The following is a 21,771-nucleotide window of genomic DNA, read 5'->3' as shown; positions in this document are numbered from 1 at the left end:
AAAAATCACACACACACACCAAGTTACAGAAATACAGAAGTCAGGTCAGCAGATGGTTGCATGGGGTGGACAAGAGCACCCTCTGGGGTGATGGAAATGTTCTGCACTTGGGTGGGGGTGTGGGCGACACAGGCACAGTCATGTATCCAAAAACCCAATCAACTGCACGTTTAAAAATCTGCACCTAACTCTATGTAAACTACACTAAGTCCTCATTTAACATCATCAATAGATTTTGGAAACTATGATGTTAAGTGAAATGATGTATAGCAGGTATTCGAATAACGTCATTTTGTTCAATGTAGTTTCTTTCTTTTTTAAAAAAGAAAATTCTATAGAGAAGGGGTTTTGCCATGTTGCCCACACTAGTCTCGAACTCCTGAGCTCGAGCAATCCACCGGCCTCAGCCTCCCACATTGCTAGGATTACAGGCATGCACCATTGCGTCTGGCCAACATAGTTTCATTATAATGTTGCCAAGAAGAAAAAAATCTGTTTCATCGTACATCATCATCTTAGTTAAAGTCATTTCACTTAAAGTTGCAGATTTTAAGAACGTATCAACGACATAAAGCAAGGGACTACCGTATACCCTGACAGGCCTAACGTGTGTTGGGCGGGATCTGGCTACAGTTGCTCTTAAAACCTTAAACACTGAGGCAGGAGGATGGCTTGAGCCCAGGAGTTCCAGGCTGTAACCAGGCAAGACCACAGCACTGCAGTCCAGCCTGGGTGACAGAGTGAGACCATCTCAAAAAACAGAAACAACAAAAATTAAACAAAAATCCACAAATCCATAGTAATACTTTAAAACAAGAGAAAAAGTGAAAGGAATAAACCCATTTGCCATTCCCTACCTTGAAAATTAAAACTAATTTAAAGGGAAAAAGCATTTATCTTGCTTGAAAAAAAAAAAACCCCACCTCAGCATATTATACCCTAATATCTTGCTTTTTTTTTTTTTTTTGAGACGGAGTTTCGCTCTTGTTACCCAGGCTGGAGTGCCATGGCGCGATCTCGGCTCACCGAAACCTCCGCCTCCTGGGTTCAGGCAATTCTCCTGCCTCAGCCTCCTGAGTAGCTGGGATTACAGGCACGCGCCACCATGCCCAGCTGATTTTTTGTATTTTTAGTAGAGACGGGGTTTCACCACATTGACCAGGATGGTCTCGATCTCTTGACCTCGTGATCCACCCGCCTCGGCCTCCCAAAGTGCTGGGATTACAGGCTTGAGCCACCGCGCCCGGCCTTGTGTGTCGCTTCTTACGTGACTCACAGTATCCAGCCGAGAAATGTGCTGAGCTGATCCACTAACAATGTGGGGTTCAGGCTGAGATGCAAACCCTGAAGACTTTTGCACGTAGAAGGAGTCAGCATGAGGAACCGTCTACCATAGGGTTCCAGTTATATCTAATGCCCAAACAGGCAACCCCGGTGACAGGAAGTGGATCAGTGGCTGCAGAGGGTTGTAGGTGATGGTGGCGGCTAAGGGATGCAAGGTTTCTTTTTGGGGTGATGAAAATGTCAAAATGGGGGGCAAGGGGAGGGAGAGCATCAGGACAAATAGCTAATGTACGCAGGGCCCAATACCTAGGTGACAGGTTCAATAGCAAACCACCACGGCACATGTGTAGCTATGTAACAAGCCTGCACGTTCTGCACATGGATCCCGGGAATTACAGTGAAATTAAAAAAAAAAAGAAAATGTCAAAATGGACTGGCAATAGTCATGCCATTAAAAGCCACTGAATTGTGCACTTTACATAGGTGAGTTGGATGGTGTGTAACTTTACATCCCAATAAAGCTGTTAATCAAAGAGCCTGTGGGGACAGAGTTCACGACCTCCAATCAATGCCGTTCATGGACCTTGCAGGCAGACAAGCTGTTCGTGACAAGGACCCTAGCACTCGCTCTGCCCCAGGCCCTGCACTGGGTGCTCACAGACATTGTTTTGAGGAACTCCTACCACAACCCGCCCGATGCTGTACTGAGGAGAGGAAGCACAAGGCCACACGAGATCATGGAATGCCACCTCAGAAGCTGCCCAGGCGGATGACGGCAGAGGCCAGCACCAGCTGCCTCCCTACCTTGCGATACGAGGCACCCTCCTCCGCTTTGGCAACTCGCTGGTTCACGTAGAACACACGGGGGATGCTCAGCCTGATGCAGTGCAGGTCACTGCCAATGAGTGCCCACAGCCTGAACAGACCAGGCTGGCTGGTCTCGCTGATCTGAAAGGCCAGGCAGACAGCACGTCACAGCACACGCTGGAACACACAGACAGGGCCACCTTCCAGGTAGCTTCCAGCCCCCAGCACAGGGCCTCAGGCCTCCCTACGATGGGCAGGAAACTCCAGGCCCGCTCTAACCCTCCCATCCAGGACCCCAGGGCCCAGCTGGACACCCTGTCCCTGGGGTTCAGCAGAACCACTGCCCTCCCCTTTGGATCAAGGTCTACACCTGCACAATCTGCCATGGAAGGTCCAGGATGCTACGGGCAGTTCTTCGCAAGAAGCTCCCCAGCCCAGTGGCAGGCCCATCTCGGACGGCCCCAGGCCTCAGCACGCCGTCCGCTGACTCCAGACGCTGCCTCTTCCTGCGGGCAAGGCGCTGCCGGGCCTGCAGCTGCCACTTCTTCTTGTGGAACCGGAGCCAGACGAGCCACTCTTCCTGGGACGGACGGTGAGCACAGCCAACGCGCAAGTGGTGAGACAGGAGTGCCTGCAGCAACTTTCTCAAAAGCAGCCTCCCTAGGCTGTGCATCTCGGGCTCCCTGGGCTGTGCAGCAGAGCCCTCAGAGACAGACTGTCATAGCCGTGTGCCTTACCTGGGTGGTTCCCAGGGCAGGAGGCTGCCCCAAGATCTCCTGCCAGGGCACAGTTGGCATGAGGTCCTGGGATTCCTCTTGGCTCTCCCAAAGGACTCGCTTCCTCTTCACAGCAACATGGGCTGGTGGGTGAGGTGGCTTCACCAGGCCAAAGTCCTCCATGTCGGGAGCACTTGGCCTCGGACTATCTCCTGGGGCCTGGGCCATCATGACCTGGAAAGACCCAATGAAGCCTTAAGTCTCAGGATCTTGGGCTGGGCACAGTGGCTCACACCTCATCCAAGCACTTTGGGAGGCCAAGGCAGGAGAATTGCTTGGGGCCAGAAATTTGGGACCAGCCTGGGTAAAATAACAAGACCCTACCTCTACAAAATATATTACAAATTAGCCAGGTGTGGCAGCGTGCCTGTAGTCCCAGCTACTTGGGAAGGTGAGGCAGGAGGATCACTTGAACCCAGGAGCTGGAGGCTGCAGTGAGCTATGATAACATCACTGCACTCCAGCCCAGGCGAGAGTGAGACGTCGCCTCATAAAAACAAAAATCTCAGGACCTCATGACCATAAATTCTACTTTTCAAAATCTAATATATCACCTGAAATCGGAAGTTCATTTACACAAGTTTATTCAATTTTTAATCATGAAGGCCAGGTGTGGTGGCTCATGCCTGTAATCCCAGCACTTTGAGAGGCCAAGGTGGGAGGACCACTTGAGCCCAGGAGTTTGGGACTAGCCTGGCCAACATGGTGAAACCCCATCTCTACAAAAAATAGAAAAATTAGCCGGGTGGGGTAGTGTGTGCCTGTGGTCCCAGCTACTTGGCAGGCTGAAGTGGGAGGATCACTTGAGCCCAGGAGGTGAAGGCTGCAGTGAGCCAAGGTTACACCACTGCATTTGAGGCTGGGTGACAGAGTGAGACCCTGTTTCAAAAAAACAAAATGAAAAGATCAAACCAAAAATTAAATGTCACTCAAGATTATGAATAAGTTAAATGTTTGCATTTTCCCATGTTTGCTCCAGAATGTTCTTTTAATAAGAAAATATTGCAAATAGGGCCGGGCGTGGTGGCTCAAGCCTGTAATCCCAGCACTTTGGAAGGCCAAGGTGGGTGGATCACGAGGTCAAGAGATCAAGACCAACGTGGTCAACATGGTGAAACCCCGTCTCTACTAAAAATACAAAAAAAATTAGCTGGGCGTGGTGGCGTGTGCCTGTAATCCCAGCTACTCAGGAGGCTGAGGCAGGAGAATTGCCTGAACCCAGGAGGCAGAGGTTGCGGTGAGCCGAGATTGCGCCATTGCACTCCAGCCTGGGTAACAAGAGCGAAACTCCGTCTCAAAAAAAAAAAAAAAAAAAAGAAAAAAGAAAATATTGCAAATAATTTTATCTGCCCCACACCCTCACCCCCCACACAGCTTTAAATTTTTACCACATGTCTTCAGACACATGCCACAGCTCTAAGTTTTTTTGTTTTTTTTTTTTTTTTTGAGATGGAGTTTCACCAGGCTGGAGTGCAATGGTGTGATCTCGGCTCACTGCAACCTCCGCCTCCTGGGTTCAGGCAATTCTCCTGCCTCAGCCTCCTGAGTAGCTGGGATTACAGGCACGCGCCACCATGCCCAGCTAATTTTTTGTATTTTTAGTAGAGACGGGGTTTCACCATGTTGACCAGGATGGTCTCGATCTCCTGACCTCGTGATCCACCCGCCTCGGCCTCCCAAAGTGCTGGGATTACAGGCTTGAGCCACCGCTCCCGGCTGTAAGTTTTAACCTAACCTAAACAGTAACACGCAGTACACACCCGAATATACAACTGGTTCCCTTTTTTATTTTTATTTTTTTATTTTTTTTTAGACGGAGTCTCGCTCTGTTGCCCAAGCTGGAGTGCAGTGGTGCGATCTCGGCTCACTGCAACCTTCACCTCCTGGGTTCAGGGTATTCTCCTGCCTAAGCCTCCCAAGTAGCTGAGACTACAGGCACATGCCACCACACCCGGCTAATTTTCATATTTTGAGTACAGATGGGGTTTCACCATGATAGCCAGGATGGTCTCGATCTCCTGACCTTGTGATCCACCCACCTCAGCCTCCCAAAGTGCTGGGATTACAAGCATGAGCCACCACACCCTGCCTATTTTTATTTTTATTTTTTTGAGACAAAGTCTCACTCTGTTGTCCAGCCTGGAGTGTAATGACAGGATCTTCTCTCACTGCAACCTCCGCCTCCCGGGTTCAAGCGATTCTCCTGCCTCAGCCTCCTGAGAGGCTAGGATTACAAGCGCCTGCCACCAAGCCCAGCTAATTTATTTGTGGTATTTTTAGCAGAGACGGGGTTTCACCATGTTGGCCAGGCTGGTCTTGAACTCCTGACCTCAAGTGATCCAGCCATCTTGGCCTCCCAAAGTACTGGGATTAAAGGTGTGAGCCACTGCACCCGGCCATTTTTTTTAAAGACACAGGGATCTCCCTCTGTCACCCAGGCTGATGTGCAGTGGCGTCATCTTGGCTCATTGCAGCCTCAACCTTCCAGGCTCTAGTAATCCTCCCACCTCAGCCTCGCAAGTAGCTGGAACTACAAGCATGCACAACCATGCCTAATTTTGTTGTGCAGTTTTTTTAAATTTTTTTTGGTAGAGATGAGGTCTCCCTATGCTGCCCAGGCTGGTCTGGAACTCCTGGGCTCAACTGATCCTCCCTCCTTGGCCTCCCAAAGCACTACAATTACAGGCATGAGCTATCACACCTAGCCTTAGTTTTACACTATGAGACTGCAACTTCTTCAAATATGAAAAACCATTTTCACCACCATCACTCACTGCAGTCTGCTCTCCCCCTAATAATCTAAAATGGTTCCTCTGTGACCTACCAACTTCCTACTTCCAGGAGGGTCTGTTTCTAGGCTCCCAATCAGCTCTACTGCTCTCATCTTGTAAAGATGCCATGACATAGTGTGTCTTGTTACATAGAAAGATCAACATCCCCTCCTTATTCTTCAAAATTCTTTCGTTATTCTTATCCTTACTCTTTGTATGAATTTTAGGATTCGTCTGGCAAGTTCTACCCAAAAAACTTTTTGTAATTTTTCTACTGGAATTACACTTTATTATATGAATTAATTTGGGGCAAACTGCTACATTTTAATACTGAGTCCTTTCATCTGTAAAGATGGTACCTCTTTTTATTACTTAGGTAAATTTTTATATGTTCAATAAAGTTGTATACAGGCCAGGCATGGTGGCTCATACCTGTAATGCCCATGTTTTGAAGGCCCAGGCAGGAGGATCACTCAAGCCCAAGAGTTTAATATCAGCCTGAGCAACACAGCGAGATCCAACCTCTACAAAAAAAAAAAAAAGTAGCCAGGTGTGGTGGTGCACACCTGTAGTCCCAGCTACTCAGGAGGTTACCAAATGAGCTAAGGGGTGTTTTTTTCTTACTCCTTGGGTTTGATGTTTGTTTCTTTTTAAGTATGATTCAATTTCTGTAATGGTTAAAGTTCTATTCAGGTTTCCATTGCTTCTTAGGTCAGTGCCTAACTTGAGGATACTGTCCGTTCCAAGTTTTCCAATTTAGGAAAAAATGGGTATTCTTTCACTTTTTTTTACACTCTATCTATAATAATGTACGTTTCCATTAAAATAAAAATTTAAAAACTCTATCCTGAAAAAGATGTGACCAGCCGGGGCAACAAAACAAAACCTTGTCTCTACAAAAAAAATATAAAAATTAGCTGGGTGTGGTGGAGCACGCCTACAGCTCCAGCTACCCAGGAGGCTGAGGCAGGCGGGTCAGGAGGCCAAGGCTGCAGTGAGCCGCGATCGCACCACCGTACTCCAGCCTGGGTGGCACAATGAGACCCTGTCTCAAAGGAAAAGAAAAAGACAGGACTCTTTCCTAAGTCTTTCCAAAGAGCAACATTTTGGTTATATTGCTTGTTTTACTCATTCTTGCTCACCTTTGTAATTTTTCTTTTCTTTCCTGAGATGGGGTCTCCCCCGTGTTGCCCAGGCTGGGGTGAAGTGCCTATTCACAGACACCATCATAGCCCACTATGGCCTCAAAATCCTGGGCTCAAGCAAACCTCCTGCCTCAGCCTTCCGAGTAGCTAGAACTACAGACATGCACCACCATGTCTGGTTACCTTTATAACTTCTATCTACTTCCTCTGACAGGTCTGTTGTTCTCTAACTTCTTCAGTTGGAAGCTTATTTAATTTTCTATTTGTTTTTCTTTACTAACACATGCAAACATTTAGATATGTAAATGTGCACACAAGTCCTGTTTAACTGCATACTACAAATTTGGATAGTGTCTGTACTTACATTTAGTTCTAAGTACTGTCTAAGTTCTATGACTTTGATCCACAAGTTATTTATACATGTGTTTTTTTCTTAAATTTCCAAACTCTGTATTTTTAGGTTACCTAGAATTGGTTGCAGCTTACTTTGTGGTATATATATGGTAATTACTTTATGCATTCTTAAAAAGGACAGGTATTCTCTAATTTTAGTGCAAGACTACCTTTGTTCACTAAATGTATTATAGCGAGTGACTAAATCTAGTTAGTTGTGTCATTCCAAACATATTTTTGCTCATTTTTGGTCTGCTCCAACTATCAATTGAGGGAGGAATGTTAACATCTCCCAAACTGATTGGAGGTAAATTCTTATAATCAGGTAAATGTTTACATTATTTAATGTAAGGCTACATTGTTACAATTAGCATGAATTGTGACTTTCAGTATTATTTAACAACCATCTTGATGTTTCCTAATGCTTTTGGCTTAAAGATTGTTTTGTCTGGTATTAACACAGCCACATCAGCTTTCTTTCGTTTAATATTTACCTGGCATATATATATATATTTTTAGTCCTTTTACTTTCTCTGTGTCTTTTAAATATAATTCTTAGCTGGGCACAGTGGCTCATGCCTGTAATACCAGCACTTTGGGAGGCCAAGGCAGGTGGATCACCTGAGGTGAGGAGTTCGAGACCAGCCTGGCCGACATGGTAAAATCCTTTCTACTAAAAATTAAAAATTAAAAAAAAAATTAGCTGGGCATGGTGGCTCGTGCCTATTAATCCCAGCTACACTGGAAGCTGAGGCAGGAGAATTGCTTAAACCTGGGAGGAGAAGGTTGCAGTGAGCCAAGATTGTGCCACTGCACTCCAGCCTTGGCAACAGAGCAAGACCCCATCTCGGGGAGCGGTGGAGAGAAATATGTATATATATATATATATATATATATATGTATATTAACTCTTAGAAATAAGACAGTTAAATTTTAAAATCCAATCTAGCTGAGTATCTTTTTCTTATCAGGTGAGTGTGTGTACTGCTCTGATTTATAGCTTACTTTTAATGTTTAGCACTTAAGAATTTTCCTTCTGCTCTTCTGACTTTCAGTGTACTTTTTATTATAACTGTGTCCTGTGTTTCTAAGTGTTTCCACAGGAAAGATTTTCATTTCACATTCAGAAAACTAGGGCCCCAAGAGACAGTGATTTGCCCAAGGCACTGAGTCTAACTAGCATACCCTAATGTTTTCATGTAAGGAGACAGTTCCTCCCCTTCACCTGAAGCTCACAACACGTGTCCTATTCACAAAAGAGTGACTCAGAGTTAGAGAGTAAAGTACCGAGGGGCACGTTTTCAGAAAAAATCCGTTTTAGATGCTTGCACAGAAGCTTCATTACAGTACACACAGCATCAAAAGGAGCCTGATGTCCTGCGTACCAAAGGGATCCCACCCAGCCCGGCCTCAGGGGCCCCACCATCACCTGTCTCCTGCCCTCCAGGGTGAAGAGCTCGCTGATCTTCTTCTGCTTGTAGACATCATTCTTCTCCAGTAGTTTTTTGTGCAGCCAGTCAGGGTGTTTGACGCGTGGCACTGGGTTCTTCACCTGTGTGAGGCCAATACCCGTAAGGAAGAGACCCTTGTCTAACTCCACGGATTTCAGCCCCATGGCCCATGCTGCTGAAGCCGCCCTCACCTGCTGCAGGGCTGCAGGAATGGTGATGATCTTCTGGATGGCACTTCCCAGCCGCTCAATGTAGTAGTCCCAATCCAGAATCTGCGTGTGCAGGAAACAGGCACAGAGAACAGCTGGTGGCAGCAGCCATGTGTGAGGCTCACCTCATGCCGAGCACAGAGCTAAACACTCTGTGTCTCCTATGCTGACAGGTGCCCACTGCACAGCAGAGGACACTGAGGCAGGAAGCTTAACCGACTCCAGCAGATCACAGGGCTAGCAGGTGGCTGAGCCAACACCCCTGGCCTTAGTCAATCTAACAGAAGAGCTAAAGGGCCCCAGGTACTTCATGGTTTCCGTTTTGCCCTAAAGGGTTATTAGTTGCTCTTATCAGAAAAGAGGAAGTCAAGAGTGAAGACTCCAGACAAAAAACAAGATCCAACTCAGACACATTCTGCTCTGTCCAGCTTTCCTTGTACACTTTTTTTTTTTTTTTTTTTTTTGAGACGGAGTTTCGCTCGTTACCCAGGCTGGAGTGCAATGGCACGATCTCGGCTCACCGCAACCTCCGCCTCCTGGGTTCAGGCAATTCTCCTGCCTCAGCCTCCTAAGTAGCTGGGATTACAGGCACACGCCACCATGCCCAGCTAATTTTTTGTATTTTTAGTAGAGACGGGGTTTCACCATGTTGACCAGGATGGTCTCGATCTCTTGACCTCGTGATCCACCCGCCTCAGCCTCCCAAAGTGCTGGGATTACAAGCTTGAGCCACCGCGCCCGGCCCCTTGTACACTTTTAAGAGTAGAAAACACAAGTGTCACTCACTGCCCGAATATCAAAGTCCTGAAGGGAAGAGCTCTTGAGCCATTTCCGGAGAAAGTGCTTCCTCACCGTGGGCTCTGCTTGGAAAATGGCCAGTGGGATGGCCCTAGGTGAGGAGACAGGCACACAGATCAGGAACAGTAAACATCACCCAAAATCTGATCATAATTCTTACCAAATGAACATGGAAATGCGGACTTGTAATAGCTGCTCACAAACATCCTCACATAATGTATACATTTGCATGCATACAAATGCACAAACATGTCTACAGGTTCCTCAGTGACAGACGTGCATGTGTGTGCGTAAACGTGTCTACGTTTCTGAGTAGCCACCTGCATCCATATACGTAAACACATGCGTGTTCACAACCAAGTCTACATGTTCCTCACTGAGTAACACACAGAAGACTCAGGCTCTTTCTATAAAGAATAAGCCTGTTTTCATGTCACTAGCAAAGCAACTGGCAACCGTCAGTGCCTCTCACTGGAGGAAACATCTATGGTGAGCACTGCGATCGTGAGGAGACCGAAAGAAGACACGCCCTCTGTGCATCCACTGGTTCTACCAAGCTCCAACCCTTGGCCACTTTGACTTCCAGTGTGAGATGAGTAGAGCGAAGCCCTGTAAGGCCCTGACCTGTCCCTTCCTCACATACAAGTAAAGACAACTCTTGTTCTGGTATGTGTCAATCCCATGCAGGCATGTGTACTGGTCCCATGTGTATGTAACCACACAAAAAAGAATAGTTTCCACATGTTTTTAAGTTTTATGTACATGAAGGGATAAGGGTCTTTCTTCAACCTGATTTTCGCTTTTTTCTCCAACATGGTTTCAAACCGTCAGTGCCGTAACCTGTAGCTGCAATTCAACCCTCTGAACTCTGGTATAGTGTATCTCATTGCCTATAAAATAATAATTACCCATTTCTGGCTGACACTTATGCCATCCCAAATTTGGCATTAAACAAAGCCCAAATCTGTAAGGAAGCCCTTACCTCTCTGTGACAGGGGAGCCCTCGGGCTTGCGGGAGATGATGTAGCGGCAACTCAGCCCTGCATCCTTGACCATCTGGTCTCCCAGGAACTCGGCCAGGCGCTTCGCTGTGCTGATGGATGTGGACTTCTGCTCCCCGTAATCTTCCAGCTTCCGAGACATGGAACGGTTCTCAGAGATGAGCTCAAAGAGCTCAGAGTCAGGCATGTTGGCTGCCTAGAGAAAGGCAATGGGTAAAACACTGCAGAAATCACGGGGCACAGCGTGGGCTCCCCCCAGAATGTGCTCCTGTAGGCCATCCCTTCTCTAGCCTGAGATGTAGAAGGCTGCAGTTACAAAGAGCTCTCTCATATGCTTTCACGGCAGTACTTTAAAACACACACACAGAACTTGAGCTTTTATTATTATTTTTTGAGACACAGTCTCATTCTGTCACCCAGACTGGAGTACAGCGATCTCAGCTCACTAAAACCTCGCCTGCCAGGTTTAAGCAATTCTTATACCTCAGCCTCCCAAGTAGCTGGAATTACAGGCACATGCCACCACATCCAGCTCATTTTTGTATTTTTAGTAGAGAAGGGGTTTTGCCATGTTGGTCAGGCTGGTCTCCAACTCCTGAGCTCAAGTTATCTGCCTGCCTAGGCCTCCCAAGTGCTGAGATTACAGGCATGAGCTGCCATGCCTGGCCTAGCTTTTATTTTATTAAACTGCACGAAATATCAAGAAGACTTTACTGATGAGCACCAAGGCTGCAGAAAAGAAAGTTGCTCTGCCTAAGACAGGACATTTTTCTCCTTGAAAGGAGGAGAAAGAAGGGGTAGAAAGAGCCAGAAGAGAGGAAAGACAAACTCCAGCCTGCTGGAGAACAGCCTGAGCAGTTCTGCAGTGTGGCACCCACATCCAGCTGGAGCTGCTGCTTTGTACACGTGCTCCTGACCACAGGCCCCCACATCCTGTAAGGGGTGCTGGGCTCAGGAATATTCCGTGTGATGCCCCCAGTGCTCCCTTGCACGTGTGTCGCTCTATACAAGACAGCATGCCAAGAAACAGAAGCCCACACAGCAGGGCAAGCCAGGAAAGCACTGCAGAGTGTCTGGCATTTCTTCCACCCGAGACATTCAACGCAACACCATTCATGACGATGGAAATGTAAAACCTAGCTGGCAGTACATAATCGTGGACTAGTTATGTAAATTAGGGTATGTAAACCGCTCAAACGTTATGTAGCCTGAAAAATATAAAAAAACACAAACTAACACAGAAATAAGCAAATATTCCAGGCTGGAGTGCAGTGGCACAATCACAGCTCACTGTGGCCTCCACCTCCTGGGCTCAAGCGATCCTCCCACCAAAGCCTCCCAGGTAGCTGGGAGCCCAGGCACATATCAGCACGCCCGGTTTATCACACTATTTAAAAAAAGTTTCCTTCACTGAGTTGTGTCCCTGGCTACAGACGCTAAGGGGAACTCCAAGGGGCAACTGTGCTCAGGCGGTCTTGGGATTTCATTAGGGTTGGCCCTGAGTGCAGCGGTCATCCTGGTCTCTGGGAGCCCAGGAAGCACAGAGCCCCCTTTTTGCGGGGTCCTTTGTCCCTCAGAGCAAGTGAGGAGGCAGGGCAGGCCCTTACCTTGCTGTACAGCACATCCAGCCAGTAGTCCGCCACCTTGGCTACGGAGGCATACACCTCTTCCAGAGTGCTGCCCTTGAGGAAGGCCTCAAACACCGAGGACTGGAAGATCTTAATCAGCTGCAGCTCCCCGCGGCGTTTGACCTCAAAGCCCTTGAGCTCCGCCAGGGAACCATCTTCGTTGAACACAGCGTACCTGGAAGATGAGGCAAGCACAGCAGTGGGAAGGGGCGCTGGGAGCCAGCAGCTGCGCTCACCCTCTGCCTTCCGCTTCCCTTTCCAGCCCGCTGCCCGTCATCCACCAGGCGGCAAACACCTCTCCCTCAGGCCATGCTTCTCTAAAGGAAAATGACAAGGGCCTGCAGCCACAGGGGCAGAAAGCAGCAGGAGGCAGACAGAGGCGGCACAAACGGAATCAGCAAGGCCACAAGAACCCAGGTCTGTTTCTGCCTTGGCTCCTGATCCACCCTCCTTTCTGGGTTGTCAAATCTAATTCATCTCAATCCATGGCCTTTCTAAAGCACAAAAGCTGTGAGTCCCACCTCTTCTTCAGCTTCTTGCCTTCTTCCTTGGAGGCTGGAAGGATCATGGCAAGGTAGGGCCCATCAACCTCAAAAAAAATGCTGTTCTCTGAGCGGGTGACGTAGGTGAGTGAGGACGGCTCGGCCAGCTCCTGGTACTGGTCATTGGTGAAGCCCTCCTGAGGGACAAGAGTGAAGAGGGGGCAGCTCCACTCCTGTCGGCCCAAACCCGGAAACCACCCGGTGTCCCTCCAGGAGTGGACGGATCAGCAAACAGAGGCTTTTCCAAATAACCGACACAACTTGGCAGTGGGAAGGAAGGAAACTTTGATGCACGCGACCAAGGGGTAGAACTCAGGTGTGTCTGTTAGGTCCAAGAAGCCAGACCCGAAAGGGTACAGACCGGATGCTTCCATTGACATGACATTCTCAACAAAGCAAAACTGTAATACCAAACACACACTGGGGGTTGCCAGGGTTTCAGGGTAGGGAGAGGGTTTGCTGACAAAGGAGGGCAGCTGTTCTGTGTCGCTCTGTAGTGCACACAAGCAACACAACACTATTCATCTGTCCAAACCCACAGGGCTGTGCGCTAGAGTGAACACCACTGTGTGCAAATTAAAAACCATCCAACCAGGGTGCCGGGGTCCCGAGAAGGGTGCAGATGGCCAGATGAGTCCAACGGCACTGTGGACGTACAGAAGAACCATGCTGACAGAGGAAGGAGCTGCCCTGTGAACTCTGCTGACTGGACAGGATAATGCCGAAAACAAAAGTAACCGTCTACAAACGCTGTACAGTAGCCGGTGAAATTACTTCTCACGGGTCACAGGTCTGTCAGCAATTCTAAAACTACTTTACATGTACAGTAGGATTAAACAAATACATATACTGAGAAGTCAGAGACAGGTTTATCACCGAGGAGAAAGAAGTCACTACCAAGGAAAGGGGCAGAGACTCATGTTACGTGTTTAAACGCATCCACGCGGACAGGCAGACACAGAAACAAACAGCTCTGTGTGCGTGCCATACTAGAGATGTATTTCCCGGCTCCCTCCACTGTGAGGTTGGAGGCTGCGACACCCCCAGAACAGTGAGCCCAGGCCGCGCCCCATCTCGGGTCTTTACACCGTTCTTCTTGGAGAACTGGCTGATTCCAGGTTTGAGCAGGGAAAATACAAGATGGGGCTGGTGCATCTTACAGTACCAGGAAGTACCAAAGTGCTCCCGAAACAAACACAGAGGGCGTGTCCTGAGAACACAAGACGAACCAGGAGGCGGCCCCAGCAGCAAGCCCCTCTGATCCTAGGAACAACAACCCCGGGATGTCCACTCTGATGTAAAGCAGCACACGAATAAGTGAAAAAAAACGGGAGAGAAGGGTAACACTTCCCTACAGGATCTCAATGAATACAGTAGAAGGAACGGAGGAAACAGAAAACCGCCAGAGAAAAACCCCCCAGGAGGCCGGGCGCGGTGGCTCACGCCTGTAATCCCAGCACTTTGGGAGGCCGAGGCGGGTGATCACGAGGTCAAGAGATCGAGACCAGCCTGGTCAACATGGTGAAACCCCGTCTCTACTAAAAACACAAAAAATTAGCTGGGCATGTTGGCACGTGCCTGTAATCCCAGCTACTCAGGATGCTGAGGCAGGAGAATTGCCTGAACCCAGGAGGCGGAGGTTGCGGTGAGCCGAGATCGCGCCATTGCACTCCAGCCTGGGTAACAAGAGCGAAACTCTGTCTCAAAAAAATAAAAAATAAGGCTGGGCGCGGTGGCTCAAGCCTGTAATCCCAGCACTTTGGGAGGCCGAGGCGGGTGGATCACGAGGTCGAGAGATCGAGACCATCCTGGTCAACATGGTGAAACCCCGTCTCTACTAAAAATACAAAAAATTAGCTGGGCATGGTGGCGCGTGCCTGTAATCCCAGCTACTCAGGAGGCCGAGGCAGGAGAATTGCTTGAACCCAGGAGGCGGAGGTTGCGGTGAGCCGAGATCGCGCCATTGCACTCCAGCCTGGGTAACAAGAGCGAAACTCCGTCTCAAAAAAATAAAAATAATAAATAAATAAATAAATAAATAAATAAATAAAACTGTTGTTACCATGACGTACAGTAAAAAAAAATAAAAATAAAAATAAAAAAAATAAAAAATAAAATAAAAACAAAACCCCAGGAAACCCCAGGCGTAACTGCTGCAGGCGCAGCCCACCAGCAACGCTCACATAGTGGGCAGAAGCTCACGGGGCAACTGCAGACACACGGTCTCAAGCACCTGCTCCACGATTACGTATTTGCTGCTGTGACGGCTCTAACACATGTCCAGAAATACAGCATCCTTCAGGGATGCTTATTCCTCCCCATCGGGTGTGTCTTTACAACTGAGGAGCCGCAGAAGAAGGGGGCACAGGAGCGCCACGGCAAGGCCTGCAGAAGCCCCTCGAACAGGAGATGAAGGTGCCCCACAGGCACACAACCACAAACCCGACACAATGCACTCGAGAACGTGGGGAGGGCACTGCCCCCATGGAGGAACTCCAGAAACCCAAATCGCCTCAGTCTGATCAAGAGAAACAACACATAACCCCAAATCAAGGGACAGCCAACCACCGCCTGGCCAGCAGCACTAACGTATGAAGCTGTCACGTGAGGATGGGGCGGGACAGGACACATCAGCGCCACGTGGGTCCTTGCCAGGGTTCAGGGACAGAGAAGGGGCTGTGCTGGGAACACGGGAAACCCGGGTGAGGCCTGCAGTGCCCTTACGGGGGCACCCATGCAGGTTTCTCAGTTTTGACACGCACACCGTGGCTTAGGCGAGGTCAGCGTGACGGGAAGCAGGCTGAAGGGAATACAGAAATTCTCTGTACCATTTTTGTAATTTCCTGTAAGTTTAAATTTATTTCAAAATAAAAAGCTAAAAGCAAAAACGTCTGGGTGCTATTCGCTGAGAGAAACGAGTAGAATCACTTGCTGCCTTCTGACCATGGCCTCCAGGCTACAGAAAAGCAATGTGGGCGGGGCCAGGTGCCAGGAGGGCACATGCACTGAGAGGCGCTGCAGAGCCAGTGACATCAGGACACTGGCACCAGGCCGGCTGGTGGTCCAGGACCACATGCCCCAGACTCACCTTGACCATGAGGTTCAACATGGCGCCTGGGTAGGAGATGGTCACCTTGGGCTTCTTCACGTTGGTCGTCTTGAAGACAAAATTTTCTGGGAAGCTGTTAGGCAGGACACACCATATGCCATCTGTGTCCAGCTCCAAAGGCCTCCTTCAGAGAAAGAGAGGAGCAAGGTCATGAATTCCCCTCTCCCTCCCGCCCAGCGTGCAGCCTCCAGCCTTGCCCCTCTCCTCCCTTCTGGCCTTCCCCCTCTCCTTCCTTCCCACCCACTGTGTGCCTTCCAGCCTTCCCTCCCTCCTTCCTGCCCACACCTGCCCACAGGACCTGCTCCCAGCCCCACGCTTGCCCTTTCGCGCTCACCCAATCTGCTCGATTAGCTCCCGCGCCTGGGTGATGATGTTGGCCCCGGTGAAGCAGACGATACCGGCCATCTCCATGGAGTACCAGCGGGCCCTGAGAGGACACCACAGCCCGGTGGGTGGGGTTGGTGTGGTTCCCTCCAGAGGGTATCAGAGGCAGTGGGGAGTGGGGAGGAGGAAGGCAGAGACCAGACATGGACAGACAAATGGCCGTGAACCAGGACAGAACTAAGGTGGAATCCAGCTCTGCCCAGACACCTCTGTGTCGCCACTCTGGTGCCCAGCATGGCTCAAGAAGGATCTGAAAGGGTGCAGTGTGTGCCACCGCATCTGTTCGGGACTCCAGCCTCAGCAGGACTCTTAATACCACCCAGGCCCATTCACGCCTTCTCTACTGTCTTCACACCTTCTCCCAAGCCCCATTCTCACCTTGAGCTTCTCAGACAAAGCCCAGGCCCACCTGCCAGGCCCGACCCTCCCCCAGCCTGGGTCCCAGCCTCCCCTCTTGGCGCCCCTTGTCAGTCACTCTGTGCCCCTCCCTGACACACAGACATGCTGTGAAGCAACCGCCTAACACTCTCCAAGTCTCCGAGTGAGGATCCACGCTGCGAGATACAAACACACCGGAAAATGGCAAGTCGTGTCTCTAGCCCACACTGCAGACACGTGCATCTCACAGCACACGTGGCTCATGGACGCCCGGACTCTCAAGGTCAGTGGCCCCCACTCTCCTCCATCTCCCAACCCCAGCCCAAAGCCTCCTTCCTCCTTCCTCCAATATTCCTTGAATGGGATAAAGGGCCCTCCAGGCACCGCCACCTACACCTGAAGCCGACCACAACACCGGCTCACCCATTCCTCCTGTAAGCCTCTCCCGGGCCCGGGCCCCGCCTACCCCTTGCGCATGACGTAGCCGTAGAAGGAGTTGAGGATGCACTTGTGGGCCAGCTGCAGCGAGTCATACAGCACCTCCATGTTCTTGCAGCGCTTCACCTCGGCCGCGTCGCCCACCTCCACAGCCGCAGAGAGCTTCTTTTTCCACACCTGAGAAGCACATGAACGTGGCGCACATCATGGATTCTACAAAGTCAATGGTCCAGGTTTCCAATATTTTGCAAATTTTCAAATCTACAGAAAACCGTAAAAACCAGTACAATGAAGACCGTACATTCTTCTTCTAGACTGGCCAGTTGTCACACTTCCTTTCTCCTGTCTCTATGTGGACAGGATCATTTGAACACTGCAGATTTCATGGCCTGATGTCTCTAAACACTTCTGCACACTTTCTAGGAAACAAGAGCTACTCAGGAGATCCCTGGTAAAATCAGTCAATAAAGAAATGCAGCTAAGACCGCAGATTTCTCAGCAAATTCCCCGCCCAACAGGAGAAAAGGTTTTTAAAGGCTTGGTATTCAAAGAACAGAAACAAATTCATGAAGACAATCACCGAGTTCCTGTTATGTGCTGGGAACTCCGCTGTACTCTGAAGCACAACTGCTACACCTTTGGTGTTTATTTGATGAGCAAGGCAGACGAACAAGTAATTTAGCAATTGCTCAATTAAAATAAAGTGAGATGGTATGGCAGCTCCTTAAAAGCTAAATGTGGAATTATCACATGATCTAACAACTCTACTGCTGGGTACCTTATCCAAAATAACCAAAAGCAGAGATGGGAGGACATACTTGCACCCCATGTTCAATCCAGGATTACTCATAACAGCCAAAAGGTGGAAGCAACCCGAGTGAACATTATTGAATGAAGGGATAAACAAAAGTGTGACAAATCCACACAATTAATGTTACTCAGCCATTCACAGAAATGCAGTATGGACACGACTTGAAAACATCATGCTAAGGCTGGGAGCGCTGGCTCATCATGCCTGTCATCTCGGTACTGTGGGAGGTTGAGGTGCGCAGACGACCTGAGTTCAGGAGTTTGAGACCAGCCCAGGCAACATGCTGAAACTCTGTCTCTACCAAAAATGCAAAAACCAGCCGGGTGTGGTGGCACGCCTGTGGTCCCAGCTACTGGAGAGGCTGAGGTGGGAGGATCACTTGAGCCTGGGAGGTAGAGACTGCAGTGAGCCAAGATCATACCACTGACCTGCAAGTGGGGGGATAGAGTGAGATTCCCGTCTCAAAAAGAGAAAGCATCGTGCTAAGTGAAAAAGCCAGTCACAAAGATACAAATACTGCACGGTTGGTTCGCTTACAGGACATCCCTCGAGTTGTGGAATTCAGAGACAGAAAGTAGAATGGGGGTTGCCAGGGGCCGGAGGAGGAGGTGGGGAGCCATTGTTTAATGTAGACAAGAATTTCAATTGAAGAAGGTGAACACTTCTGGAGGAAGATGGTGTTGACGGTTGGACGACAATGTGAAGATGCTTCCTGCTCCTGAACTGAGCACCTAAAAACACTAAATGGCAGCCAGGCGCAGCGACTCACACCGGTAATCCCAGCACTTTGGGAGGCAGAGGCAGGCAGATCACGAGGTCAGGAGTTCGAGATCAGCCTGGCCAAGATGGTGAAACCCTGTCTCTACTAAAAACACAAAAAAATTAGCTGGGGGTGGTGGTATACGCCTGCAGTCCCAGCTACTTGGAAGGTTGGGGCAGAAGAATCATCTGAACCCAGGAGGCAGAGGTTGCAGTGAGCCACGATCATGCCATTGCACTCCAGCCTGGGTGACAGAGTGAGACTCCGTCCCCAGAAAAAGAAAAAAGAAAAAAACCCACAAAACGTCACACTACGTCTTTCTATAAAAAAGAACACATGCCAGTTAGTTCAGCAGGGCAGTGCAGGATGCCAGGAGCCGCACAGCAGGGACCGTGCTGAGTCTACAGCAGGTGTCCCCACACTTTTTACACAGGGGGCCAGTTCACTGTCCCTCAGACCGCTGGAGGGCCGCCACATACTGTGCTCCTCTCACTGACCACCAACAAAAGAGGTGCCCTCTCCTGAAGTGCAGCAGGGGGCCGGATAAATGGCCTCGGGGGGCTGCATGTGGCCCGCAGGCCGTAGTTTGGGGACGCCTGGTCTATAGTGAAGGTCTTTCAGGAAGATATGACTCAATCTGATCAGATATAAAACAGTGACCTGTGGCTGGGTGCAGTGGCTCACCTCTATAATCCCACCACTTTGGGAGGCCAAAGCGGGTGGATCACAAGGTCAGGAGTTCAAAACCAGCCTGGCCAAGATCAGTGTGGTGGTGGGTGCCTGTAATCTCAGCTACTTGGGAAGCTGAGGCAGAGAACTGCTTGAACCCAGGAAGTGGAGGTTGCAGTGAGCAGAGATTCCACCACTGCAGTCCAGCCTGGGCAACAGAGCAAGACTCCATTTCAAAAAAAAAAAAAAAACCAACACAATGACCTGCTGATAACAAAACTGAGGTGTTGCTAAGCATTTTCCTTGCTCCTACAGGATAAAACTTGTCAGTTAAAATTCCCCCTACTTTGTCTAATCAGGGGTCAGCAAACTAAAGGGCCAGATGGTAAAGACCACAGTGATGACCTTACGGTTTCTCAGAACTCCTCACCACCCATGACAGCAGGAAAGAGATAATTAACAGGCAAAGGCAACTGAGTTCCCTAAGACATGATTTACTCAAACGGCGGCTGGCTGGGGCCTGCTGACCCCTACTCTAAATAATCATTCAGGATCCTTCTGGGGCCTGGGACCAGGGTAGACGACAGCCTACATCCTGACCATCAACTCTTCCAAGACAAAAACAATTGCATGTTACCATCCAAGTGCAAGTGCCTGCTCAGAGGATCCCAGGCAGGGAGCGAAGAATGCCTACTTCACAGGCTGACCTCAACTGCCCTCAGAGGTCAAAGCTTGCAGCACCTCAGAGCTCACCTTGTGGAGCCCTTTGAACTCATAGCGCCTGTCCCGGAAGGCACGCACAGTGTCCACGTAGAAGGAGTTTTCCCGCTGGCAAATGGTGGTGAGGCGCTCTTCCACCTTGGTGATGTGGATTTTCTTGTAGGCTTTCCGGCAATAATCTAAGCACAATGGAGAGGGTGGAGCAGGTGGGTGAGGTCTCCCAGAGCAGAGGGAGCCAGGGCACAGGGGTGCTGAGGAACACGGCTTCCATGTTCCTACAAAGGAGCAGCAGCTCAGATACGTTGCTAGTTTCTCATATCAAAGAAGGTGACCAGGCACACTGGCTCACACCTGTAATCCCAGCACTTTGGGAGGCCAAGGCAGGCCGATCACTTGAGCCCAGGAGTTTCAGAACAGCCTGGGCAACATGGATGAGACCCCACCTCTACAAAAAAATACAAAAAATAAGCCGGGCATGATGGCCCGCACCTGTAGTCCCAGTTACTTAGGAGGCTGAGACGGGAGGATTGCCAGAGCCTGGGAGGTCAAGGCTGCAGTGAGCCAAGATCCCACCACTGCACTCCAGCCTGGGTGACAGTGAGACCCCGTTTAAAAAAAAAAAGAAAGAAATAGGACAGCCCAGGCGTAGCAACAAGTCAAGTACACCGAGACCGCAGAACAGCAGTGTCGAACACCTGCTGAAGGGGAAGCAAATCAAGGGCCCTGCCGCGAGAGCACAGCTTACAGTCAGTCTGCTCTGACGACACCTCTGTGCCCCAGCTGGGATGGACAATGCAGCCCAGTAAGAACAAAAAGTGGGAGCAAGAGCCACAGCGGACAGCCACGCCCACGCCCAGGCACTCACCCGCCAACCTCCTCTTCTCGTATTTCGCCTGCTCCTCACGGGACAGTTCGTGAAAGGCCCGAGCTGGCCCCTCTGGGAACAAGGCGGGGAACTTCTCTGACTCCAGCTGGTGCTGGATCCGATGGTATTCGCTGCGACTGGCCGGCACTGGAAGAAGGCAACAGGAGCGAGTTCAAAAGGAGGCACAGACGCACCCGCTTCCCGCCGAGAGCCCACCCAGGCGGCCGCCACTCACTGAACTCGCCCCTCCACTGCCAGGCCATTTTCCGCTGGCAGTTCGCTCCAGGCTTATTGAAGTCACAGGCAGCACAGGTGGCTTCGTCCACCATGGCAGAGGGCTGCGAGGGGTGAGAAAGCACTTAGGGCTCGGGCACAGAGAGCTCCGACCCTGACGCAGGAAGCACGGCCTCACCTGCAGGCGGTTGGTCAGGATGATGTTGGGGTACATGGCCCCCACGTCCAGGTGGTAGATGAGTGGACACTCGATGCGGTTGGGAACCTCCTTCAGAGAGGCAAGCTTGCTCTTAATCTGCTCACACAACTGCAGAGAAAGCGAAACTCAGTGGAGGCTGGTGACCAAACTTCCCTCACATGCCAGCTTACCACCTCCTACGTTAGACACCCAGGAGTGGAAAACGCTGAAAATATCTAAATAGACCAAAAATTAACCAGAAGAAAAAAGTTAAGAAGTGCTGTCATGGGTTCTATGAAATACATTAAATTTGGTAGAGTCTTACAAGAAAATCACTTGAACACCAAATTATCCCCAGTATTAAAAAAAAAATCCCTTAGGCCAGGTGTGGTGGCTCCTGCTCATAATCCCAGCACTTTG

At 49.7% G+C, this 21,771-nt stretch overlaps 1 protein-coding gene across 1 annotated transcript in view; it reads right to left on the bottom strand.

Moving 5' to 3' along the window:
* Positions 1 to 21,771, bottom strand: part of POLE (DNA polymerase epsilon, catalytic subunit) — a 56,043-nt gene that overhangs the window by 21,987 nt on the left and 12,285 nt on the right. Inside the window, exons 17-32 of the mRNA XM_039471600.2 lie at positions 21,352 to 21,480; positions 21,175 to 21,277; positions 20,940 to 21,086; positions 20,108 to 20,253; positions 17,143 to 17,291; positions 16,249 to 16,341; positions 15,894 to 16,038; positions 12,785 to 12,942; positions 12,243 to 12,438; positions 10,617 to 10,831; positions 9,623 to 9,725; positions 8,819 to 8,899; positions 8,606 to 8,728; positions 2,829 to 3,041; positions 2,462 to 2,671; positions 2,089 to 2,232 (exon numbers count right to left, since the gene is read on the bottom strand). Of these exons, the coding sequence (XP_039327534.2) occupies positions 2,089 to 2,232; positions 2,462 to 2,671; positions 2,829 to 3,041; positions 8,606 to 8,728; positions 8,819 to 8,899; positions 9,623 to 9,725; positions 10,617 to 10,831; positions 12,243 to 12,438; positions 12,785 to 12,942; positions 15,894 to 16,038; positions 16,249 to 16,341; positions 17,143 to 17,291; positions 20,108 to 20,253; positions 20,940 to 21,086; positions 21,175 to 21,277; positions 21,352 to 21,480 (2,355 nt within the window). The remainder of the gene's footprint in view (positions 1 to 2,088; positions 2,233 to 2,461; positions 2,672 to 2,828; positions 3,042 to 8,605; positions 8,729 to 8,818; positions 8,900 to 9,622; positions 9,726 to 10,616; positions 10,832 to 12,242; positions 12,439 to 12,784; positions 12,943 to 15,893; positions 16,039 to 16,248; positions 16,342 to 17,142; positions 17,292 to 20,107; positions 20,254 to 20,939; positions 21,087 to 21,174; positions 21,278 to 21,351; positions 21,481 to 21,771) is intronic.

Source organism: Saimiri boliviensis, chromosome 7 (assembly GCF_048565385.1).
Source record: "Saimiri boliviensis isolate mSaiBol1 chromosome 7, mSaiBol1.pri, whole genome shotgun sequence".
NCBI classification, from domain to species: Eukaryota; Metazoa; Chordata; class Mammalia; order Primates; family Cebidae; genus Saimiri; species Saimiri boliviensis.
The sequence above is the reverse complement of the archived record's forward strand: the minus strand, read 5'-3'. Positions and strand labels throughout refer to the sequence as shown.